This window comes from Hibiscus syriacus, unplaced genomic scaffold, assembly GCF_006381635.1.
Source record: "Hibiscus syriacus cultivar Baekdansim isolate YM2019G1 unplaced genomic scaffold, ASM638163v2 tig00111105_pilon, whole genome shotgun sequence".
Taxonomy (NCBI): Eukaryota; Viridiplantae; Streptophyta; class Magnoliopsida; order Malvales; family Malvaceae; genus Hibiscus; species Hibiscus syriacus.
In genome coordinates this window covers 791924-819760 of record NW_024062987.1, presented here as the reverse complement: position 1 = coordinate 819760, position 27837 = coordinate 791924, and the positions used below count along the sequence as shown (strand labels likewise).

Here is a 27837-nt window from a genome sequence, read left to right as displayed (position 1 = left end):
TTTTAAGCATTAATTCGATGATATAATATAAACACAATTAAATTTTAACAAAATTTTATAAATTTAAAATATAAATAATTAAATGATATTTTATAATTTTTAATAATAAAAAAATTCAACAAAACAAACATCCAATAATTTAAAATTATTTTATAATTTAAATAATTGAGATAATTAACAAACTACACCCTATAATCGGCCTATTTGTGTACTATGTCCTATTTAAAAGGAATACAAAAACCAGAAGCAAAAGCAAACTTTTTCCATCCATCTTCCCTGTTCTCCTCCGTCTCTCTCAGAGACAGAGCGAGATTTCGTTGTTTACTCCTACCATCCCTTAATAAAAACCCTCTTAATCCTGCTTTATTACAGCGCTTGCCAGTCATCTCTGCGACTTAATTCGAAAACGAAATCCCCAAATATTATTTTCTAACTCTAATTTCCTCCTTCTTCTTCTTCTTCCTCTGTTACTGCTGTTTCTGGGTTTTTTTTTCTAGGCTGGTTTTTGTAATTATGGAGAGATCCGATGGCAAACTTCCCAACAACTTCTCTCAAGCTTCCTCAGGTCTTTTATTTTTTTTGGGTTTTAATTCTTTCATATGTTTAGTCTTTCTTTTCAATTTAGGTTTTCGCTGAGATACGGAAGAAAACTAACTTCCTTGAAAAGATTGAATCTTTACTTCATTTTCTCAGCTAGCAAACATTTTATTTATTGTATTTTATAGATTACTGATGTTTCTTTATCATTCTTTCGCCTTTTAGTTAACCTTAATTCTAGGGTTTGTTCTTCGAGGTTTTGATTCCTTTTCTTGTTTCCTGCAGTTTGATGGTTTGCTGAGATAAATCTTATTGATTGATCGGTTTAGGGTATTGTTTAATGGCTAATTAGCACGTGTTTTTTCAGATAATGCGCTTTTTGATGCATCCCAGTACGCATTTTTTGGTCACGATGCTATGAAAGAAGTGGACTTGGGGGGTCTAGAAGATGGTGAAGAGGATTCTCCTGTGTTTGCATCCGTTGAAGATGACGAGTATCATTTGTTTGATAGAGGGGAGGTGAGATTTCATTCCTTTGGTTATGCATTGTGTGACGAATTTAAGTTAGTTTCTTTCGTCCTAATCGCTCAGATTTTCTTTGTTGAAGCTGCTTCCTTTTCTTTTCGTGATATGATAATCCTTTTTATGAGCTTAAAACGTTGTTTTCGTTTGATTTTGTTTCACTTAAACTTTGTCATCTAGTTTTTTGGCCTTCAGTTTTTGTACTTGTCACTTGAGGTGTAGTATATCTTGTTTAACATGTGTCGAAGTTGAACTAAAATTGCGTTCTTAATAGCATACTTTGTGACTTTAAATTTAAAATTTCCCTGGTTGTTTTGGAAATTAAAGTTTTACAAAGCTTAATAAGAAGAATATGTTTGCCAATTGGATAAAAGACTGATACTTATGGAATGTAGTCAGACTATTTGAACTTTCAATGGTTCTGCAGTTGACTAGTGGTTCAATTTTTTTTCCCAAGTGAGAGAGGTTTTGATTTGGAAATTAGTTGCTTTCTCCATCCATTTGAAGTTTCCCTTTTGCAAAGCTGTTACCAATTTGAAGTGTTAACATGCATGAAAATGTTTTATTATTGATATTTATGTCCTACGATATGTATTCCTATGCACCCTATAAGTTTTTTTTTTTTTTTTGAAATTAAGAATACTATATGATAGAAGAACTAGTTGCCTTAATTGTTGACAAGGGATATCCAAAGGAAAGATGTGCTTGTAAAATAAAGATCTATTCCTCTGTTATTATTGTGTGTCAGGTGAAGGAGTTATTATATTGGCTTTCTGTTCCATTTCTGTTCATGTTTTGAAGGAATTTGTGCCAATTATTTTGCTGCAGTTGTGCACATTGATTTTAATTTTCTACTAACTTTTACTTTTTGATAATGCTGCCCATCATTTGACCTATATATAATAATCAGTCATGTACTAAACAAAATCTTGGTTTCAACTTTACGTATATCTGGATTTTGAAATACGAGTATTTCAGCTCTATTTTTCTGTTATTCAATTTTCAGGTTCCAGGTTCAGGATCTTTGTCTGACATGGATGATTTGTCTACTACTTTTGCTAAGGTCAGTTTTTCATTTGTAAATGTTACAGAGTGATTGAATATCAATCTTAGTAAGGTTTGATATCCTTGTTTCTTGAGTTTCTAGCAGCCTTGTACTGGTTTGTACTATAAGATAGTGCGGGAGAGATTGATAAAAAGCAAATAATAGAAGTTATGATGGTAAACTAAGAGCTGAAATAGAAGTAAAACCCAAAATTGAAGCAAGTAGAGCAAATTAATGCATAACATTTGTTACAATTGTCATCCTTGTGCTGATCAATTGGGTTCTAGATGTTTCTAATGCATAGGCTGGTGATTATATATATATATATATATATATATATTCATTGAACTCCATTTCCCTTGTTGGAGATTATGCTTTTGGCTTTCAATTTGTACTATCTGAAAGCTTAAAGGGTGCTACAAACTAGATCTTCAATGTGCCAAGGATTTTCAGCTTTTTTTATTGTTTATGAAGGAAAATAACTGGATATTCATATTTTTGTCTCTGTCTATCACAGTATAAGAATGTTTCTTTAATATGCGCAAAATATCAAATTATCAGTATGAATATATAATTTTTATAATATGAATAATAAAGAGGTTTAGTAGGACTGAAATCCCAACTAGGCTCATAATCCGACGATCTTTTCCTTTTGAGCCAGAGATCCTTCTAACTGCTGGATCTGTTCCCATGACTACTTAAAAGGAATCCTTCCTCTCCCTAACGATGTGGATTTAAGATGTTAAAGCTCTTTTCTCCATGTATGAAGGGAGAGGGAGTGCATAATCTGTGTTTTAAATAAGGTGTCATTTTTCATTTTTTCCCCATTTCTAAAGATTGGATTGCACATCATTTTTTTGCCATGATGTTGGAAGATTGAATACCTTTGCTTGCATGTAATTTTTTAGTTCTCCAGATGCATATATTTGTATACTTTCTTGTGTTCTCTTGCGTCTTGCCACTATTTTTGTTTCATTTAATTGTATATTGCCCTTCATGTTTGTTGGATTTTAATACATTTTCCCCTTTCACAGTTGAATAGAGTTGTTACAGGACCAAGACATCCGGGAGTTATTGGTGATAGGTCTGGATCTTTTTCAAGGGAAAGTGAGTATATGAGCCATACTTATTTTGAAGCTATAATCTATATTAATGGATGAACAATAATATCCATTGATATTTAAAACAATATATTTTTTGTTCAACTTATTTGTTTGAAAATCTCCAGAGCTAGCACTCTTCACGCCTTGTCACATAATTTAGTGACATTGAAAATATATTGTACGATAAACCAGAGTAAGAAAAACTAGTTGTCGTGCAATTTCAGTCAAACAAAATATCAGGTTTCTTTCTACCAAAATCATCAGCTGTTCATTATAGAAATAAAAGCATTAAACAATTTGTTTCTTTTAAGTGGTCATAAATAATACTCACATTGGTTATTTTGAGTACCTTGCATTCTCAAGTATACGAGAGATCTCTCCATTATTTTTTAATGCTGAAGATGGTATCAGCCTCCAAGTTGTTTATTGTACGGTATTAATTGATTTGTAACCATATTTTTTCTGTAAATTAGGACTATGTTTGGGTTATTAGTATTAGGCCTATCATTGATCATATCCTTTTTCTACTTTTCTATCTGTTTCATTTTTCATTCTTGGATCATCATGTACATTTAGTTTAAAATTTTCTCAATCTTTCTCGCTAAAGTGCTGCATTTAGTCTTGCCCTGCTTATGTTGTGAACTTTTGAAGCATATGCTTTTAAGGAATAATGCCCTAACTTCCTGATGAATTTGGTCTCTGTTTATGTTTTGTCTGTAAATTAGGACTATATGTTTGGGTTATTAGTATTAGGCTTTTCATTGATCATATCATTTTCTTCTATTCTATCTGTTATTTTTTCTTTATTGGATCATCATGTACATTTAGTTAAGTTTTTTATCTCAATTTTTCTTTCCGAAGTGCTGCATTTAGCCTTGCCCTGTTTATGTTGGAACTTTTTTCTTTAACGTGGTTCTTTTTATGGATGACCCCACATAGCATTTATTTAAATTTTTCATCTCAACTTTTTTTCTTTAACCTGGTTCTTTTATTTGAAGATAATAACATAGAGGTTGTCATTTGTGTAAAATGTATTTAACTGTTAACTAGAAACTCCTCAATACTTGAGTATTGAATCCATCGGAGTTTATTCTTTTCAGTGGTGCTTGGTAACTTTTATACTTTCAATTGCTTATGTTACAGTTAAACCATTCTTCAGGTTCATCTGCTGCTGACTGGTCTCAAGATGGAGACTGCCTAAACTGGATGGATCAGAATCTGTTTGATGCAGAAGATGCTCAAGACGTTAAGAGATGGTCCTCACAGCCACATCTCTCTTCAGCACCTGTTCCTGAATTGAAGCCTTTGTATAGAACTTCCACATATCCCCAGCAGCAACCACAGCCACAACACTTTTCGAGTGAACCAATTGTTGGATCCAAATCAACCTTCACGTCTTTCCCCCCTCCTGGTATCAGATGCGAGCAGCCTTTACCTGTCCACCTAAAAATTCCTGCTCTTGCTAGTGGATCTCAGCAACCCTTCTTGACATCAAGTCTCTCTCCATTGTCCAACTCTAGTCCCGGTCTGGCTGGTCTGTCTCGTGGATTGCGTTATGATGGCAATGTACCCCAGCTAACATCTCCAGGCCTATCTTTTAGTAGCAGGTCACAAAATCATTGGGTTAATCACTCTGGTCTTTTACAATCTTTTAGTAGCAGTCACAAAATCATTGGGTTTAATCACTCTGGTCTTTTACATGAGATCATGCTGGTCTTTTGCATCATATGTGCAACATCAATACCTCAAAATGGCTTCATATCCCCACAGTTATGTCACCCAACATCAGTTGCAACAGCACATGCTGCACCATTCAATTCAACCATCTTTGGCACATCTTGCTTCATTGCAATCTCAGCTTTATAATGCCCATCCTCAATCACATAAAATGATTGCAACGGACAAAACATCACAAAGAACAGCAGAGCATGCGTTTTTCTCAGCAAGCTCTGATACTGGTAGCCAGAAAGGTGAGTTAGTGCAATTCAGATCCAAGCATATGACTGCTGAAGAGATAGAGAGTATTCTTAAGATGCAGCATTCTTCTACGCATAGCAATGATCCTTATGTAGATGATTATTACCACCAAGCTTGTCTTACCAAAAGGTCTTCTGGATCCAGGGCTCAACATTTTTTGCCCATCTCACCTGAAGGAATCACATTCTCGATCCCATAAAAGTGGAGAGCAGCATTTGCATCTCAATGCTGATGCACTTGGGAAACTCCCACTCCCTACCATTCGTAAGCCCGACCTCTGCTTGAAGTAGATCCTCCTTAGGCTCAGCTGATGGAGGTTCTGAACAGAAAACTGAGAAGCCTCTGGAGCAGGAACCTATGCTTGCAGCTAGGATCACCATTGAAGATGCTCTAGGTCTTCTTTTTGATGTTGATGATATTGACAGGCTCATACAATTTAAACAGTATCAAGATGGTGGAGCTCAGCTTAAACGAAGGCGGCAGATCCTTCTTGAGGGTCTGGCACAATCACTTCAGCTTGTCGATCCTCTTAGCAAAGGTGGGCATGCAGTTAGCTGTGCTCCCAGGATGATATTGTGTTCTTAAGAATAGTCTCTCTTCCAAAGGGCCGTAAGCTTGTCACCAGGTACCTAAAACTTCTCATCCCCGGAAGTGAGCTTATTCGAATAGTGGCATGACCATTTTCCTCACTTGAGGTTCTTGTTTGGCGGCCTTTCTTCTGATCCGAAGCAGCGGAGACAACTATTGACCTTGCAAAGACTGTTTCTACGTGTGTCAATGGCATGGATCCATGCACTAAGTGCCTGCCTTGTTGCTGTTGTTGTTCCTCAGAGCAGCCACCACTTAGGCCACTTGGAAGCCCTGCTGGGGATGGTGTCTTCAGTCATTTTAAAATCAGTTCTTGAAAGAGCCAGTCAAGTTCTGAGTCATCCTTGCGGAAATTGCAGCATGCCTAGTTTGCATTCTTCATTTGATGAATTTTTCACTCTTCTTACCAAGTATTGTGTGAGTAAGTTCGAGTCGATAATGCAATCAATACACAACCAGTCTCCACCAACAACGGAAGCAATTGGTTCGGAGGCTATAAGTCATGAAATGCCATGTGAGCTTCTACGTGCTAGTCTTCCTCACACCAACGAAGGACAGAGAAAGCTTTTGATGGATTTCTCCAAGCGTTCTGTGCCCGACAATGGATCCAACTCACCTGCAGGGAGTAACAGTCAAATAGGCTCTGAATCTGTGAAGGGTTAATTAGAAAAGGGGGAAAGGGAACTGTGTAGTGGAAAGGACAGCCTTTTGATTTGGTTGTTTTGCACTCTCCAAATACCAAGTGGGAAGCGTAGTTTAGTGGGTTAGAATATCAGAATATGTACAGAACCTTTGGAGTGGAATTGGAAACTTCTTTCCTTGTTTTAATTTCGTATATTATATATGAAACTGTTCCATTTCATTATGTTAGCTTATGGGGGGATTGCATCTGATGAATCACACTATTTTCTTCTAATATATTTTGGGAACTGAGGTGTAATTGAAAGGCCTCTCTGAGCAATCAGAATCCCGTATTAATTGAAACTGCTCCTTCATATTTTTTATCATTTTTTTCAGACCTTTCCAGTACTTCATGTTATACAAAAAAATGTCGAACAATCTTGTGGCAAAGGATGCGTTATATCAATACCGGGAAACGTCGAGCATTACTGTCTATGGCGTCTTAAAGAAATGATCGGATAATAGTAACATGTGTTTAAAGAATTTGAACAATTTGAATTACAAATTTAGTTAAAATTCAATGTGAGAATGGAATGAATACCAAACGAGCTTAGACTTGAGGGGAAAACATCTTGCTATGCTTATTTGAGCTACGGGTGAAACAAGTGACATCTAATCACCTATCAAGTGATCTTAATAATAAAAGAAAGTATTATTTTTTTAGACATTTTGAGTTCAAATAATTTTATATGTAGGATGCATCTGCATTATTAATGACAAGAGAAATTTAACAGATATATTTCGTATTTATCTCACTTTTAAAGAATTACATGTTGCACGAAAGTAATCTCAATAGTTAGATTATTATTCTTAGAGGTTTCGGTTTGAGCACAACTACTATAAATATTCAAGTGTTCATTGTCAATGATTAAGAGTTCTTAAAATAGATATTATCACTTTTAATCGCATTTTTATTAATCTAGGGTAAGTACTAGACATCTATTCAAGATAACTCTCTAACCATTTGACATTAAACGCATCACCCCTAATATTTTGGTGCTCGAACACGGAACCTAAATAATAACAATTCTTTTACTACCGAAATCGCTTGATCGTGCCACTTGTATCTTATTAGATTAATAAAAAAATACATTTATATGTTCCAAAGCAAGTTCACACACACACATATATATAATATATACATTTATATTCCAAAGCAAGGTCACATTTATATATATATATTAGACGAACTATTCTAATTAATTTGTTTATTATGCATAGAAATAATCGATTTAAAAAAATCAAAATGTTAAAAAAGTTAAAATGGAAAACCTAGCGCCGCAGGAGATCGCCTACCAAAGAAGGTACGCAGACTTGACGAAGAGCCACCGGACGCAGACGGCACTTCTCCCCCCTAGAAACTTCGCCTGGCCCAACATCCTATCGTGATACTCTACTCAAAGGATCATTCGATTGATGAAGAAATAATGGATAAGGAAGATGTCGAAGTCTTTGAAGACGATGTCGTTCGTGGTGTCGTCGATGGTTTAATATCCATTGATTTCTCCGACCGAGTCCAAGCCATTGCCAATAAGAGTTTCAATCAGACTGTGGTGGTGAAGCTACTTGGGAGGCAAATTGGCTACATAACCCTTCGGAATAAACTTTATGATCTATGGAAACCATCTCAACCCTTTCGCCTCATGGACATAAAGAACGATTACTTCATTGTTTCATTGCGAACGCAGTCAGATTTCTTGACAGCCCTCTCCGATGGTCCATGGAAAATCTTCGTACATTATTTGACTGTTGAACTGTGGTCGCCTGACTTTTCCTCTTCACAGCTATTCCCTCGTCGAATTGTGGCATGGATCCGGCTCTAGGGATTACCGATAACTTTTTATAAACGTAGTCTCATCACTGAAATTGGTGAATGCATTGGGAAGGTTGTTAAAATCGACTACCAAACAGAAACGGGGCATCGAGGACGCTTTGCGCGAATGGCGATGAGCGTGGATCTGGGAAAACCGCTAACCTCGAAGCTCTTAATCAATGGTCGTGTACAAATCGTTGAATATGAATCATTGCCTACCATCTGCTTCTCTTGTGGCCGATATGGACATGTTAAAGACATTTGCCCTGAAAACACAATTGAAGACCAACAAGAATCTACTGCTCCAAAAGAACAAGTTACTAAAGCACAATTGCCGAATGCCAACCAAAAATCTGAACCCTTCAGACCGTGGATGGTCGTTGAAAGAAGGCAAAGGAAAAACTTTAAAAAACCTCTTACGGATAGCGAGCGAAATATGGAGACTAATGGCTCGAGATTCAATCCTCTATATGAATCCACCGATAATGCAAATGCTACTGCTTTTGAACAGCCAAACCAATCTTCAAAATCCAACCAGGCTACTCATTCTCATTCTCCGACACCTCAAGCACAGTCGAGTAAAGCACGCTCCAGCGATCATCATGCTGCAAAGAGCAAGACTATAGCTCCTGTCCGTAAACCTTTAACGATCCCCAAGGTAACTACTAGATCCTCCAAAGGTTACTATGGAAAGTCAAGTCATCAACCCTGCCAAAACATTGTGGAACCACGCATCTCAATACTAGACAGATCGAAATACTCGACTATCGTACTATCAGAAAACACTAATCCGAACACTGCAGATGATATCATCTCGCATGTCACACAAGAGAACTCCCAGCACAAGTTAATTCCACGTAAGCCAACGGATACAAACTACGCTCAAGTAAGTGATGAACCTCATCTTTCTACATATGGTAAACTCACTGATCCTGCAGATGATATCATCTCGCATGCCACACAAGAGAACTCCCAGCACAAGTTAATTCCACGTAAGCCAACGGATACAAACCACTCTCAAGTAAGTGATAAACCTCATCTTTCTACATATGGTAAACTCACTGATCCTGCACAATACATGAATGTCATGCAGAACAATTGCATTGAAAGCCAGTCGGTTCCCAAGCTGGAATGATCTGGTTTTTTATACTTACCTCTCATTATAGTTGTTAAACTAATAAGTTGGAACGTCCAGGGGTGTGGCCATCATCGTTTTCTCACAGTCTTTCGGTAATATTTGTGTGACTTTAAACCAGATTTAATAGCTATTTTTGAACCTCGGATAAGTGGTGGCAGAGCGGATGTTTTTATCGCTGCCACCGGGTTCCCTTGCTCTCATCGTATTGAAGCAACATGTTTTTCAGGTGGCATATGGTTATGCTGGCATGATAAAATTCAAGTGGATATACTTCTCAATCATCTCCAATTCATCCACTGCCGTATCTCTACCACCCAAGGAAATTTCTCGACTTTAGCGTCATTTATATATGCTAGTCCAAATTCAACAAAGAGGAAGTTACTTTGGCCTCATCTTTGGTAATTAGCTGGGTATATTACCACCCCTTGGGTCATTTTGGGAGATTTTAATGCCACACTTACTACTTCCGACAGAAAGAATTATGCGACTACTACTCGACCTTGCATATATTTTCAGGATTTTGTTTATGATTTTGGTATCCGTGACATGGGATTCCAAGGTCCTGAATTTACATGGAACAGGGGATTATCTTATGCTCGTCTTGATAGAGCTTTATGTAATAGAAAATGGGATGAATCTTATCCCGAAACAACCGTACACCACCTACACCGAATGTAGTCTGATTATAGACCACTTCTCCTCTGTGTCGGCAGCCCTATGGCCAATATTCACCCATATTAATTCAGGTACTTGTCTGGCTGGTTACAACACGATGACTTTAGTCGAATGGTGAGGATAATTGGGTAACTCTGAGACTCTTTCAGGCATTATTTCCTATTTTACTGAAACATCAGATACATGGGAACAAACAGTGTTTGGTTATATCGACACAAAAAGAAGATTATTATGGCGAGACTTCGAGGAGTACATAGAATCCTTAATAGATTCCACTCGAATTTCCTTATCAATCTTGAAGCCGAACTCCTCATCGAGTTAGAAAAACTCTTAGATCAAGAGGATACGCTTTGGAAACAACGATCGAGAGTCAATTGAACTGCACAAGGTGACCACAATACAAAATACTTTCATAGACGTACCGTACAGCGAAAGCAGAAGAATCGAATCCTGTCACTAAAACTCCCTTCAAATGACTGGTGCTATGACACACATATACTCAAGAAGAAGCATGTAACACCCCTAACCCGTACCCGACCCGGATACGAGTCCGAGGTGTCACATTGACTTTTCAAACTTTGACTCTTGACAAAATTCAAAGGAAATTTAAAACTTTCCTTAGAGTAAAAGCAGTTTAGTTACGTAATTTGACCACAATAACCAAAATCGATCAGAGCATATTTAACGCAATCAATTAGTACATGCCAACTATATTCAAAATAAAAAAATCATTTAACTCATCTATTTTTTGATCTAAAATCTTGTAAGGGAGATGTTGACTTGTATTACTCTTCTTCTCTTCTCTTCTTGCTTATATACCCTACGTGTGAAACAATCACACGCTAAGTCGAAGACTTAGTGAGGCATAAAAACTTATAATGCACTTATAACATATATCAATACATGCATGTTCTGTTCTATCATGTTATACCAAATTACATGATTTCCTCGTATCATATAAAATCATATCAGATTAATTACAGTAAATACATACATACACATAACTCATCATTAACAGTTTATCATGTAATCACATACTTTTATGCTTAACCTTTTCAATCAAACACTATACATACACAACATCATATCATTTCTATAACATTTATCATATCACTAACATATATTTGTTTATATCTCTTTATTAGCCCATGTACATATGTGAGAACTATAGATATGTGAGTTTATGGAGGTTGTGTACTAATGTTGTCACCACAGCTCATATAAATGCACCAAAGTGCCACATAGAATTGCACCGTAGTGCCGCGTAGAATTGCACCATAGTGCCATATAATAATGTCCATAAGGACCACATATCATTCCTTAAGAATCATATACATATACTACGGATCAAGTATGTGTCTCACCAGACTTCACACATGTTCTAAAGAATACATATATGTCCCAAAAGACCATATATCATTCCTTAAGAATCATATACATATACTAGGGATCAAGTATGTGTCTCACCAGACTTCACACATGTTCCAAAGAATACATATATGTCCCGAAGGACAACATATCATTCCTTAAGAATCATATACATATACTAGGGATCAAGTATGTGTCTCACCATACTTCACACGTGTTCCAAAGAATACATATATGTCCCGAAGGACCACATAGACCCTCACTCTTGGCATGCCAACTATACCCCTAGCTCTCATGACACATAACATGGGCATTGTCACTTATATCATTTCATATTCACACATGCATATTAATTATCTTTTATCACATGTCTGATCTCTTATAATCATGTAATCACATAGCTCATGTCATTTCTTGTAAAATCACATATATCATGTAATACATATAACTTATACACTTTCTCATATGTTCATGGTTCACATCACATGAATCATATTTTCATATAGTTTATGCTTTATTTCTTATATTCCCATACATGTAATACATATCAAGCATGGTTACACAACTCCTTTCGATATAACTTGCATGTACCTATATTCTTTTTCATATACTCACATAGTCATATAGTATAATATTTCATATAACCTCATGAAACAACTCACATGGATACATACTCAAATACTCAGTTACATATCACTTAAATTATTCATATTTACCTAATCCATGGTCATATAGCTTTATCACCAAGTCTTATCTAATCTCTTATTCTCATATGTTCATATTTATCATATAACACATTTTATTGCATATTTATATCTCATTCCTACATCACTAATTCATAATATAATTTACATCATATCATCTACCTTATTTTGTATTTCTTGGTATACACTTACATTACCTAACCTACAGTATACTTATAAACCTGAATATATTACTTCTATTATTTCTTTTATGCACAATTTAATCTATTTACTTAATTCAATTTCGTACAACTCCTATAATCATTTCATATCACTCCATAGCTTCTATTATACAACTAATGTATCATAATTTTATTTAAGCATATGAATCTTTCTCCTCTATCTTATCTTATATGCTCATAGTATCATTGAAGTTCAAGTCTCCTAGTTAATATATTATTTATGTAACCTTTGCTTACTTAGTTCATATCATTTCTCATAAACTTACTTTTACCATATTCTCATATTATTACTTAAATTATCTCATAACATGTATTCACGTAGTAATATTTCATTTATATATATATCAAAGATCTTATCACATAACTTATCTTTTATTCATATAATTTTATCATATCATATGGTTTATATCATCATAACATATCACATATTCACATCAACCATAATACATATATACAATAACATGTCAACACATATAAATCATACACATATATACTTCTATTTATGAATTAATGCATTTTATTATGGAAATAGACTTGTCGCAAGTCTTATTTCCATTTAACATCATATAATACTAATATGCACTCACCTGGCCTCACTAGTCCATTTCAATCTCTTATCTTCCTTTTTTATCGATCTTACTTGTCAATGATTCCGGAACTCGTTTAGGCTCTGAATCTACATAATTATACATTTTAAGACAATTATTAGATACCTACACCTTGTAATTTGATACTAGCAACTTAAACGAACTTATTAAACCAATATTTACAATTTTCCTTTAGGGGGTATCGATTCCCTACTGGGGGTATCGATACCCTCATAACATTCTGGAATTCTGTCGTTTGAGAGGGTATCGATTCCCCTAGCACAGAAATCCTATTTTGAGCTCGAAATTTACTTCATTTCAGCTTAAACCTTCATATTTTACTTCCTTTAATATTCATAACTTCCATACACATATTTAAACTCATTTTTATTCCATAATCACTTCGTTAAACCCAAAATTCCATCATTTACATGGCATTCAAGAATCACACTAAATTTTCAATGTGTTCTAATTCCAATTCTAACACTTCATACATCTTAATTAGATTGATGACAAGTCAAATCCATCCATAAAACTTCAATAACCATATCATATCAATTCCATCTTAAACTCATATTACAAATTCCTTCTTAATTCCTTTCTTATTGTTTAAATCCCATATAAGCTTTCCTTAAGCTTATTTAATACCCAAAGAATCAAAATCCACTTAATATTTACAGTAATTAACTATAAAAACCCAACTTACCTATTGTAGCTAAGCCCCACGTGAAGAAGAGAAAGCAAGAAGAAAAAAGCTTCCAGATAGCTCTCTTCCCACGTTTTTTCCACTCTTATAAAAGGAAAAAATATCTTTTAAAGGAAAAAGACCATAATACCCTTAATTTCCTTTAATAATTACTAAATAACCTTCATCATATATTTCCAATAATCATTGAATTATTTCATTCTTCTACTTTAGTCACCAAATTCTGAAACTTTTCAATTTAGTCACTAACCCGGTATTGCGGATGTTACAAAGCAAATAATTATTTCATGAATATTTATGCTTGTGATGAGGAAGTGGTAGGAAAATTCCCTATTTCAGGATGTTTTCCGATAATTCTAGCATATATGTATGGCTCCATGGTTCTAGATGATACGAAAATTTTTGAAGCTCTGAAAGATATGACCCCTCTAAAAGCTCATGGCCATGATGGCCTACATGCATAATTTTTCCAAAAGCAGTGGTACGTGGTGTCTCATTCTGTTTGCAGTATGGTTAAAAAGGTCTTTGCAGGAGGTGATATTGAAGCCGATAAAAATAAAACCATGATTATTTTAATCCCAAAAATAGAAGCTCCAGTAACTTTTGTTGATTTCCGCCCTATCAGCCTATGCACTGTCATGTATAAGCTCATCACCAAAATCACCATTCGCCACATTAAACACTTGATGCCTATCTTAATCATGTTGAATCAAACGAGTTTTGTCGCTGGGCGCTCTATTACAAAAAATGTTATTATAAATCAGAAGGTAATCCACTCTATGTGGCAACTCAAGACAAAACAAGGTTGGATGGAAATTAAAGTGGATCTCGAAAAAGCTTTCGACCGTCTCCGATGGGATTTCATCCAAGATTCGCTCACTGACGCTGGCTTCCCAGTCAGCACCATCTGAGTCATAATGCATTGTATCACTTCGGCCTCTATGCAAATCTAATGGAATCGTGAATACACTCCAGATTTCAAACCACAGCGGGGTATCCGACAAGTGACCCTCTTTCTCCATATCTATTTGTTTTAGCAATAGAAAGACTCGGTCATAGCATTCGTAAATGCGTCGAAGAAGGAGATTGGAAGGGCTTCTCTTTTGCCCGACAAGGACTTCCCATTAGCCATTTATTTTTTGTTGATAACCTTATCTTTTACGCAAAAGCTGATCTTACTCGTGCTAGGCAAATTGAGAAAATCCTCACCCAAGTTGGGCACTTTTCAGGACAGAAAGTCAATAAACGAAAGACTCATATATACTTCTCGCCTAACACTGTCACAGAAACGAAAACTGTCATCTTTTCATGTCTTGGGTTCCAAGAAGTTAACCATATAGGCAAATATCTTGGCGTGTCGGTCCTTCATAGTCGTATGAAAGCTGCGGATTTTGACTTCATCTTCGACAAATTCAGGGGTAAATTAAACGGTTGGGCAGCTCGAACTCTTTCATTGGCAGGACGTGTTACTTTGGCTAAATCGGTTCTTTCAGCCATATCGACTTATTTTATTCAATTCATGTTTTTCCTAAAGACAAAAATATAAATTCAGGATGCTTATCCTTTATCCATTGAAAGACACATCTGCACCCCATTATGGCGAGGATAGCGAAAATATAGAGCCAATTATCCTCATGCTTGGTCTGGTCGTGGGAAATTGAGACACGTAACTTTGGAATGATGCGTGGGTGCCACATTTGGGCCATTATACAGTTATGCACGAGCTAACGCACATGTGCACCTACTCAAGCTACACATTTTCATTGATGAACAAAATCATTGGGACGTGAGGAGCTATCCCAAGTTCTTATTCCAGTTGCCATCTCTCACGTGCTTAACGTTCGGCTTCCTGAGACTACTGATATATCTAATGCCCTGGTCTAGAAATGGGATCCTGAACATCACTTTACGATTAAATCGGCTTACACCTTTCTCATGGAAGATAGTTGGTCCGGAAAGAATAATGTTTGGAAGAATATTTGGTCGATCACCGCTCCTCAATGAGTCCGCATGTTCATATGGCTTGCTTATAAAGAAAATATCACGACAAACTATGAACGCTGAATACGAATGCTGACAAATGACTGCTCATGTGTGACTTGTGGCGCAGCCGTGGAATCAGTAATTCATGTATTGCGTGATTGCCCACCCAGCCGAAACCTGTGGTTGCATGTTGTTGCACATTCCGCATTTGCTAGTTTCTTCGACACTGATCTTCAATCATAGATCACACAAAATATTCAGAAGAAACAACCCGTAAGTGATGGCGATCCTCCTTGGTCTTCCTTTTTTACTGCTCTTATTTGGCACAACTGGAAGTAAAGGAATGACTATGTTTTTAAGGGAGCCACTTACAAAACAGATTCTACAATTCACAATAGTTATAACTACGCAAAATGCTATGCAAATAGCTCCAAAGTCCCTGTTATATATCCGGTACAACATGTGAAAAATCCAACGTGGTCTCCACCAGCCCGAGGATGGATGTGCTTGAACACGGATGGTGCAGTGGGACACTTGATGGGTGAGGCTCAATTGGTGGTTATCCGTAACTCTAACGGAGAATGGATTACAGGTTTCACAAAGAATATAAGCACAACATCGATACTTCACGCCGAACTTTGGAGCATTTGTGAAGGTCTTCTCATTGCAAGAAACTTGGGCATTCACAGGCTTTGGATCCAGTCTGACTGCAGCAGAGCAGTCAAATTGGTAGGAGAAAGTGGTTCAATCGACAACCATATTCCGTTGCTTCGCGCAATTCTGAAACTTTGAAACTTCGTCAGGATGCTGGGTGACAAAATCCAATGGATTAGCAGGAATGGAAACAAGATTGCCGATAGGATGGCAAAGCTAGCTTCGCTGCAACACTACAACTTGGTTCACTTTGACTCCCCCCCGGATGAGCTAGTAAACCTCTTAGCTTTAGACAATGTTGTTGCTTAGCAAACTGACGAGAGTATACGCGCTAGCCTACTGTTTTAGGCTTCTTTCAATTCAAAAAAAAAATCAAAATGTTGAACTACTATTTATTAGTTTATACATAATGGATCACATTTCAGTCTTCTAGAATTTGCTTCTAAATTTAAAGTTTTGATGAAAATATACAAAGCTAGCTTCGCGGCAAACTACAACTTGGTTCACTTTGACTCCCCCCCGGATGAGCTAGTAAACCTCTTAGCTTTAGACACTGTTGTTGCGCAGCAAACTGACGAGAGTATACGCGCATAGCCTACTGTTTTAGGCTTCTTTCAATTCAAAAAAAAAAATCAAAATGTTAACTACTATTTATTAGTTTATACATAATGGATCACATTTCAGTCTTCTAGAATTTGCTTCTAAATTTAAAGTTTTGATGAAAATATATAAATAAATGAATAATTATTTAATATATTAATAATAGAACAAGAAAATTTCAGAACGAGCTTCTAATATTATCACGTATTATTCTAGTTTATAACATATTAAAATTATATTTAGTATAAATATTTTAAATATATTGCTAGAGGCAAAGTTGACGGATTGACAAGGATCCTAGTCTTTAAAATGATAAAATTATACATGATAAAATTATAAGTTAAAAATTATATTTTAATTTTTTAAATTGATAAAATTTTAATTTAATTCTTCTAATAATTATAGAGTCAGAGGTCCATATAATGAAAATACTAATATTTAAATTTTCATTAAAAATTATAATTCTAATTTGACCACCTGTGTATATTACAAATACAAAGATATTTAAATATAAGGAATTACTATTAAAAGGAACGCGACAGCAAAATTAAGTCGCAGACAAGGAGATAATGCGTCAAATACAGAATTGAATAACGAGTAGAAAAAAACTTTGAAGATTTCAAGAAGATGTCTTAACATTCGTTACTTTCAAAGGTGGAGTTGGTAAAATAAAAACAAAATATATGTTTTAAAACTATAAAAAAAAATTGTTATATCATAACATACAACGCGGTTTTCGATTACTGTATAATCTGATAGAAGTATGCGTCCCAAGTCTAAACTCCGTTGACAACCTTAGACTCCAACTGCGACGTGGTGCAAATCTTCATCCTATCTTCTATATCCAAATCTTCTTCTCCATTTGAACTCCCAAACATTAATATTTCTTCTAAATTACTCCACTTGTAGTCTCGTTTTTAGATCTGCTGTAGAATCTGTATAAATAATGAGTTTTGTCTCCCTTCCACCACTATCTATAAAGAGTTTTTAGATCTCAGGACTTCCAAGTTCAAACCTTCTAGCATAAAGTCTATCAAATTCTTTAAACCTTTGTCATGAACCAATAAAAATCCTTCTTATTCTTGTTGCTCATGGCATTTCTTTTTTTCTTTTTTCAAACTTCACTCTCCTTTTTTCCACTTTTCATTCCCCCTTTTTTTTAATCTTATATCCATCTTCTCAACTCAATCCTATTCCATCTTTTCATTGCAGAAGCTCATCTTTCTTAATTTCGCTAGCCATGGTGATGCATAAGAAAATAGTGAAAATAAATGTAGAATGACTTAGTTCTTATTCCTCAGGTTAAGCATGTGATATCAACACTGGTTATAATTTTACTGCTCACTGAAGGTCATCAAGGAAGGTATAAGTAGCTTTGCTCTGGAGCATTACCTGCACTGACAAATGACATATGATATGATTGCCTGTCAACCTGTGTTTTTCTCTTCTTTGGTACATTTTCTTCTGTTCGGTTGCCTACTTGCCTCTGTTTTTTCCTCCATCTTCATTATTATTATTATTATTATTATTATTATTTATTTTGGAACTACTGTTTTTGCCATATTCTTGCTATCAAGTCACTTTTTTGTTTCCTCTAGTAATAGTAGTAGTAATAGTAAGAGAGAGAGAGAGAGAGAAGTGGGAAATTCTGCTAAGGATCACAATGGTTTGAGATGCAACGTTCAGTTGCCACGAACATTGTCTCAGACACCAAGTACTACAACCTTCTCAAGAAGTATTGTAAGCCTGCTTGCTATCCAGATGAGCATTACATTCCAACTTTCTTGAATATGTTCCATGGATCAATGAATGCAAATCGGACTGTGAATTGGGTCGACTGGTCAATGGGGGGCCCTCATCCAGCAATGCACGAGGGAGTTAATGTCACAGAGAGTTTTATACAAGCCATAAGGAACAACGGGACACTTTGTACGTATAACGACGAGCAAACATCTGTGTTATCTCTTCGCACGAAAGTTTTCTCCTAGTGCATTGGAGCCTTTGCTCAACCTCTGCTCGTCTGTGATGAACTTTTGACAGATTAATCAGGCAGTGGTTGAGATTCTCCCTCCTTTCATTTTAGCAGGTTTCTATCATTGTCATACAATTTTGATCACTAACTTTGGTTCATACGTAAAGATAGGTTCAACCACAATTGTTCTCTCGCAAAATTTTGGAAGAAAATAGATCAGCTTTATTTTTTGTTTTTGCAGAAAGGATTATTTTCCCCATTGATTTTAAAAGATTCTGCATTGTTAATCCCAATGTGTTTACCTTGAACAATATGCTTTCCTTTCCTGTATCTCTAGTTTGAGTGCCTCCATTGAAAATGTTATGAGATTGAAGCATAATCATAAAGAGCAGTAATGTTAACAAATGTTTCTAACCATCAACTATAAATCTTAAAAATCATCTTACAAGCAGCAGTACAATATCCAACAGAATTTACATTTTCTTGTGGAAATTTTAAGTTTTCGAGCTTTTTCAGTGGTGAATCGTTTAAATCATTTGAGAAGAGACCGCTTAAACCATGCAATAATCTAGTTTGCAAAATCTCAAAACTGCAAGGTTCCTGCGCACAAGCATCTCGTCCAGGAGGTTTCTTTGATCTCTGTTGTCCTTTCACGCTAATCTTGATGACTTTGTTAGGAGTTTAAGTCTACTTGAAGACAGAACCAGATGCGGCGGGGTTGTTTTCAAAGCCTCCTGGGACAAACACAGGAAGTTGGTTCGAGATCGAGTCCCTTTTGAATCTAGACTCTCGAGGCAAGTTCAGACCTACATTTTCTTGAGCTTCCCTTGAACACAAACCCTTATCACTTCTCAAATTATCTCTAACCGGGACACTCAAAAGTGGGCCACCAAAGAAAATCGAGTCTCCTGTATACAATAGCTTCTCTGCCTGTAGTGCCGGACCCCTTGCTGCCAAAGATGACTCATGCGTTGAAAAAACTGCCCTTCTAGTCTGCGTGCTAGTTTCTCCACTAGAATTTGGCAAACCCATTTGCATGGATAACCTATTCCGAGCATCAGTGGCAGTGACAGGGACAGATACATACCTACCAGCTTCTTGATCCCATACAACTGAAGTCCTTTTGACATCTCTAAGAAGGGAAGTGGCAGGAGCAGAAAGCAACAATGGATCAACAGTCCCACCCTTATGCATTACCCTTTCATCAGAAGCAGATGGGCCAGGCCTGACGGGATTGTTGGTATCAGGTAATCGAGCATTAGACATAAAGGTACGATCTGGCATGTCGAGAGCGGAGGTAGCTATATTGAAACGACCACCTTGAGGTTGAGGTAGCGGGCTAAGCGTGACTGTCTCATGAATGTGGCTTGGACTGCTGAAGCTACTGACACTCTGAGTTCCTGTTTCATACCCATCACGGCTACCTTGACTCAGAGCAAAAGAGTTTCCTAGTGGCGATAATCGCTGATCATTCTTTATCTCTTTATTTGCACCTGTATCTGTGCTAATACTACTTCTGATGCTCATGTTTCCGCTGGAACTAAGGTCAGGATCTCCCATTCGACGGTTATCAACAGACCGTAGAACAGAAGAAGATGCTCTTGCTCTGGCTGCTGCCCTCATGGCGTCAGCAGAATCTAACTTGGCCAGCTTCCACGCACTAATACGAACAGGCCTTTTGGGTCCCTTGTTCCCTCTTTCTGCAAAACCAGCTGCATCAGGGTCAACAGTGGATGGGAGCATTCCAGGCTCCAAATGGGGCACTACCTCATCCTGATGTAGCCATGTCCAACAGAGGTTTTAAATAATCAGTATTATACTAAAAAATACACATCAAGGCGAAAACTCCAGAAGTCAAACCAGAGACTTATGATGAATCTACTTCCTTGAAGGTAGGCTCAAATTAAAAAGGCATCAACGAATTTATCACATGAACAAATTTACGCAAATATTTACAACTACAGCACCATAGAAACTTCCGTGTTGTATTCATATATACTCAGCAGCACCAAAAAAAACATATAAAGCAAACATTTAAATGTGCAGGAACCTTAAGCATAACTTAAATGTAATGTACTGTTAGATTGCATTGCTTTATGGGTTTCATACAAACAAAACAAATAAAGCAAACATTTAAATGAAAGTACCTGATAATCCACAAAAACTCTAGGAGGGGTACACCATGCCCCCTTGTACTGCAGGCCAAGGGAACTTCCACCGCTCATGCCGGTTGTAGCTGATCCAGATGGAGAATACATCAGATTCGGCATTTCCTCATCCACAGATGCTCCAGCAGGCGCTTCACTCATTGCTCTCATTGCCACAACATATTCGTAGGTTGTGATACCCTGATTCCATGCAAGAGTCAAAATTGCCATACTGTCTTCCCTATAAGACAACTCTTTTTACCTTATCCATTATATCCAGATACTAAAATGTACAAAATTCAAAAACTCCACCGACTCTAGCTACAAATATGAATATCTTCAAAATCTGTCACCTTATAAGTTATAACCAGAAACTAGTGCACTGCAAAAATAACAGTAATGGTTCATATCTAGGAAACTTACCTTTCTGATTAGTATAATGTGAAAGAAGAAAAGTTCACCCAGTGGTACACAAGCCAGGACAGAAACTGCAGTACATACCGCCTACACAATTTTGGATCAAACTTAAATACTTGCAAGAATACAAAATCACAAGTTACATGTTAACTTCAAAGCATTTGTTAAGGGATGTACCACAACTGTTGCAAATGGAGCACGAGAAAAACCATTTCCAAGCCTATGAATAATCTCTGTCTCCATTCCCTTCTCGTTAACGAAGCAACGAACTAAGACAGCAATACCGACGCCAGCTTCCATAACTAGCTGAACCACGAAGAGAGAGGCATCATCAAAACCTGGGAAATTTGATTTTTATATAAAAAGCAATTAACCAAAAAGCATACCCAAACAATACTGATGGCCATGAGAGAGATGAATGTGAAATAATTTTTTTGTCCTACACAATTGTTTAGCCACTGCAGCCACATTTGAGATGGAGATTATTTCCACACAAAAATAACCAGATTAGCCAATACTATACAAGTTGAAAGATATTCTATTACAATTATGACCATAAAGAACAGTTGAAGTAACACGAAAATACTTACCCGGCAGTGATGATCAAAACCATCTACACATTTATCACAACTTCTACAATGTTTACTAAACTTGCGCACCTGCACCATTGAAATCATTCATGAGTTAGAAAGAAAGCCATGCACCATTTTAAGATATTGCCAACCTTTCAAATCCTGATCACCAAAATGTTTGAATATAACAATCAAGTTTCATTGATCAACACCCCCACCTAGGGATGGACATGGGTCGCATCGGATTGTCGGTCCACCTGACCCGACCCAAAAATTATACATCCTCCACCCGACCGACCCGAAATAATATATTTATTAAAAAATATTACTTTATTCAATAAAAATATATATTTAATTAAAAATAATAATATATGGAGGGGTATTATTGCAATTATCCTTAAATATATAAGGTAAAATTACAATTTTTTTCCGGTTCGGGACGGGTATTTTTCACCCTAAATCTGAACCCAGCCCGAACTCAATTTTCATTGATCACCCTAAACCCTTCAAATCCTGATCACCAAAATGTTTGAATATAACAATCAAGTTTCATTGATCAACACCCCCACCTAGGGATGGACATGGGTCGCATCGGATTGTCGGTCCACCTGACCCGACCCAAAAATTATACATCCTCCACCCGACCGACCCGAAATAATATATTTATTAAAAAATATTACTTATTCAATAAAAATATATTTAATTAAAAATAATATATGGGGGGTATTATTGCAATATCCTTAAATATATAAGGTAAAATTACAATTTTTTTCCGGTTCGGGTCGGGTATTTTTCACCCTAAATCTGAACCCAGCCCGAACTCAATTTTTTTGTAAAAAATTCAACTGATCGGGTTAGGTCAGAACCCGTCGGAATCGGATCCCATGCCCATCCCTACCCCCACCCCACCCCCATAAAAACTCTATCAAGGCTTTATTAGTTAAAAAGAAATGATTAAATCAATGAATCTAAAGGACCAATACCTTCCTATATGTTTAATTTGTTTTGATTGTTGGAATCCAAAAATTTGGTCTAAGATGTTCAATTTTCTGCAATCAGCTCTATTTTCACTGTTGCCTTACAATAATGCATCTGGCAGTAGCATTGACAGAAGCAGACATAAATAAAAGCCTGCAGTCACGTAGACTTGTAGTGGATAATAAGATTGGTGCTACGCATATCATGTGAAAATCCAGTAGTAGTGAAGAAAATGTAGTAGAAAATAGACTAGAGGTACTGAGACACCATGAACACGCTAATGAAAATGTAGTGTATATTTCCCTTATTTGACCTCTGGCAACATTAATTGACTCAAGAAGTTTACCCTACCCCCAACCCAAATTGCATGAAGAACAAAATAAAAGCAAGTTTTCAAATTTACTGTGGAGAATGTTAAGCACACCATGGACATAAAATTACTAAAAGAATGATGAATCTTAAAGCTAATTTAATATGGTAAAGGGGGTAGCCAAATAGGTTCCAAAATACCTCGGCATTGCACAATGTGCAGAACAAAGCATCTTCATTGCCTTGCTTAGCAGGTGGTTCCTGCTTGCCACAATCTTCATGAACAAATAAAGCACAAAAGATTCCTCCAATGCAACAAGATTTCCTGCTTGCATACTGTGTTGAAGCATCTATATTTCCAGGATCTCCCACTGAACCTTTCATACTTGAGTTCGGTGCTGCCCTGGAACTTCTGGAAACAGTTGATGGTGATGAATGCAGCCCACTGCCAAACTCATCATACTTTCTGGGTAAATCCTTCGCTGGCAAACCTTGGTTTTCAAATTTGTTTGATCCACCGTTAAATTTTGACATGATGCCAGGATCAGCTGGGTTAATTGCAGTGCACCGAACATAAAGTATAAAAACAAGGAGTGCCTGCATAGCAATCAAATGCAGATTAAAAAAGGAAAATTCCTTTTTCACCAAAAATTATTTGCTCTAAATCTGTAGCAGTAATTAAAAATGTCCTAAATTTGTAATCTAATAGATCTTTCATACAAAAAAGTACAATAAAGGAACTTTGAAGCCCTGATATATAAAAAAAAATGAATTAACGTACCACGAGTGAGTAAGCTGCAACCAGAGCATATTCCCAGATGCGCCCCCAAAGGAAAGGAGCGAAGAAAGCATAAAATGCAACCACTAACAAGCAGAACACAGTAATTGCAACAACCTATTAAAAATAAAATTAAAATAAAGAGTTAAATCAATATCAAGGAAATATAATCATATGTAAGTAATCCGAAGAGTTATCAATAGGTGCCATTTGCATGTGAGTGCAACACAAAAAAGGCAATGACAATGCTGTAAAACAACTTTCAAATGTCTTTTACTCTTTCCAGTTTCTATAGGCGGAAATCCTTAAAGAGAAAAATAAAGGGGAAGAGAGGTTAGAAGGAGGAGATCTCTAGCCTAAGTTATAGTTTGTATGATATTTGAAAATAGACGTCATAATAAAGCAGAACATATCTCTGAAATTTAGTCTATCACATTTTCCTTAGTTGAGGTTCCTCTAAAGAGGAGATTGACCTATCTCTGAAATTTAGGCTTGACCTTCAGATAAAGTGTAAATTAAATGCATAGTTCAAAACCCAATGAATGAACACAACCCAGAAACATGTTAATAATCAGGTACCATACTAGTCAGATCCATAGATTAGGATCAAACAAACGCTTCACTGCCCCAAAAAGGATGTTTTACACCAATGAATCCTCCCCCGAATATTACCTATCTTAGAAACATGAGTATCTCTGAACCTCTAGGACACCGCCACTTGTTTTACCAAACATGTGCCATAGCTTGTCTTCTTCTGACACTGATCAAGATAGTTGGATAAAACTATTTAAGTGCACCCAAATCAGAGATTTGTTTAGGAAACAAGCGGTGCAAGTAGGAAAGTTACTGGCAGAAAGTGGGACCAGTTTGAGAATCACACATGGATTGAACCTCATTCTCATCCTTAAGATTAGGCTGAGAGATAATGTTCAGAATAAATCACATTCAGGCTCCAGGTTCCGTACATAGCTTCCTTTCCTATGGTTTCCTAACCCATGGAATGAAGTATGCCTAATATAAAGACGGCTGCTTGCATCCAGTTAATGTATGGAGACAGATTTAACGGAGCTTCAAGAAGCGAGACAAAGTCGGGAACCATTTGGGAGTCGAACCACATTTGAGTCCTTCCACAACCCACTTAAAGATAGTGTTCTTAATAAACTACCCTGATAAAACACAGAAATTTCGAACACCCTCAGACAAATAAACTATTCATGCATATATACTTTGACAATCAACTCTAGCTAGCACCAACACTCAATGATGCAGATGGCTTCTCTGGTATGAAGAAAGGAAATAAGATTCATTCCTCTTCTCCTTAAGCACCATTCTCTAACTGAAGACCATAAGCAATTCTAGAGAACAAACCGGAACTGTGGAATCCAGAATCTTTCCTCATCCAGACAGTTAATAACTGGAAGATTACCAAAATCCAACGCAACCCTACCGAATTAAAAGAACCTAGAATTAATTCATAAAAAAAAGGAACCCTCACAACATCAATGTACTAGTTCAAAACTATGGTACTGCACAGAGCTAAGAAACAAACACAGCAGAAAACGTACAATGAGCCACGCTAATCCATCAAATCGAAGAGAGTCAATGCTATTCACACAAAATTAAGCAGCAAACAGCTAACCCCCACAGAGAAAACATGGAAGATGGATCCAACAGAAATTTAGAGCATTTTCTTGTCGAAACATGAATGAAAACAAAAACAAAGGGACATTACCTGAAAGGTGTGAGCAGGTAGTTGCCACCCATGCTTCCTCACCATAACTGCCCTGCAAAATCCACACCCCTAACACCTACCCAGAAAACCCAAAACCCTACCTACAAAAAAGAAAGACCCTAAGGACAGATTCCCATGACAAACACACGAACTAAATACTTTTGGGAGAGACAGAAGGAGAAAGAAAAATGGGTTTCCCTCTTAGTAACCAAAGACCAAATTAAGAACCCACGGGAAAAAAAATCAGAAAAAAGATAGAATGTTAGCAATGGGCTCACAGTATGAAGTGAAGAGTTAGTCTATGAAAAACAAATGAAAGCAATAAATAAAGCAAGACAGAAGGGGGCAGCATTTAAGGGAAAGGGTGAAAGATAGAAGATGAGTTATGGAAAGTAGAGAATGTGAGAAACTGTTGAAAAAAATAAGCAAATTGACAAAAGAGAAAATCGTTGACACACAAAGAAATTTAGAAAAGAGTAAATTACACCCTCCCCGGAAATCAACTGAAAATCTTTTTTTTTCTTCATTTCAAAAAAATAAATATTTTTCAAATAGAAACAAATATTTAAAAAAATAAGAGTTATACGTAATTCGATGAGACTCACCCACCAATGATAAATCAAGAATTTGCTTTGACTTAGTAATTTCTTGTTTGTTTTATTTTAAATCATTAATTCGTTTGTTTTTGTTTTCCTTTTTGTTTAATCTGTATATTAAAACAATCGAGAAAAGGAAAGGTGGAATTACAGAGGAGTCAAAGATAACAGTGTTCATAATTTAGTACTTATATTTTTAGGTATTTAAAGATTTGAGTTAGTATTTTTAATTAATATATAATAATTACTTGTATTTATTAATTAGGCATTTGCAAAAATTGAACAGAAAAATCACATGAAAATTTCAATAAAAATATTCTGAGTGATATGTTGCTTTTAGATAATTTAATTTGATTAACTTAATCTATAGATATATCATATATGTAGATTTATCTAAATTGAACAAAAATATTAGTCTCAGTTAAGTACAAATATTAAGTAAAAGACAGAATAAAATATAAGTGACAACCTGGGCCATGAGATGACAGCCAACTCCTGCTCGCATCCAAATTCCTTTTCATTCATAAGAAGGATAAATATCGCATGTAGACAAAACTGTCCCTTCAACTAATATTTCCCTTTGTTCTTCTATTAGCTTGATATGCTCCTCTGTTTGGAATAAAAATAAAAAATAAATATTTGGACTAACATTGGTGACTAACAATCAACAAAATAAATCAATATAAATTTGAATTAATATAATAAAGTATATAATATTAAATTATTCGTCCAGCTCAGTTGGTAAAGCGTAAGGCTCTTAATCTTGTGGTCGTGGGATCGAGTCACACGGTGAGCAATTTATAATTATGACTGTCGGAGGTCTCCCACGAAGCTGCTCTCAACCTGACATTGGAGGCAGCCTACTATCCTACCTTCTCCTTACCCATTACACATGAGAATAGGATCAGCTAATTTAATTTCATCTTTCAATTAAAAAATCCCTAAAAGGTGACACGAGCAGCTAAATCTAAATTATTTGATTGCACAACCTCAACAAATACCGATAACATATAATAATCGGGACTAATTTTAAAAAAATAAGGTCAAATTTCGTATGAGATGACCTAAAAACCTGGATCAATTTAGTGTATTCTTTATTATAAATTTATTGAATTTTCGATTATGAACTCGGTTTTTGAATGGTAAATCTAAACTATAATTATTTATTATTTAAAATGTTATTATAATTTTTTTATAAAAGTAACTGATTTTATTAAACAAGTGAGATATCTAAAATGATAATAAAAGTTTACTATTTTAATGGTAAAAAAAATAAGATATTTTAATAATCACCGTACACAATAAAATAGTCACTTGAGATTATATTAGAACCATACAAGGAAAATGTTAAAGATCTAACCAAAAAAACAGTAAAATATAGATACGAACAGATTTGATTGTATTGATAAATGAACCTAAAAAAATATATCAAAC

At 35.9% G+C, this 27837-nt stretch overlaps 1 protein-coding gene and 1 pseudogene across 3 annotated transcripts; one reads left to right on the top strand and one right to left on the bottom strand.

Moving 5' to 3' along the window:
- Nucleotides 1-261: 261 nt before the first annotated feature.
- Nucleotides 262-6627, top strand: LOC120154070 (annotated as a pseudogene).
- A 12642-nt stretch (nucleotides 6628-19269) lies between these two features.
- On the bottom strand, nucleotides 19270-26251 carry LOC120153658 (probable protein S-acyltransferase 19). Of its 3 annotated transcripts, none has more exons than XM_039165567.1 (9): nucleotides 25808-26250; nucleotides 24079-24192; nucleotides 23499-23894; nucleotides 22029-22097; nucleotides 21825-21896; nucleotides 21616-21744; nucleotides 21445-21525; nucleotides 21022-21222; nucleotides 19274-20656 (listed from the first exon to the last, which is right to left on the bottom strand). In XM_039165567.1, exons 1-9 carry the CDS (start codon nucleotides 25850-25852, stop codon nucleotides 19562-19564), a joined length of 2202 nt encoding a protein of 733 aa, XP_039021498.1. In that variant the 5' UTR covers nucleotides 25853-26250; the 3' UTR covers nucleotides 19274-19561. The 3 variants fall into 3 exon arrangements, with proteins under 3 accessions (XP_039021500.1, XP_039021498.1, XP_039021499.1); XM_039165568.1 differs by having other exon boundaries at nucleotides 19274-20647; XM_039165569.1 differs by lacking the exon at nucleotides 21825-21896 and having other exon boundaries at nucleotides 19270-20656; nucleotides 25808-26251.
- Between the last annotated feature and the right edge of the window lie 1586 nt (nucleotides 26252-27837).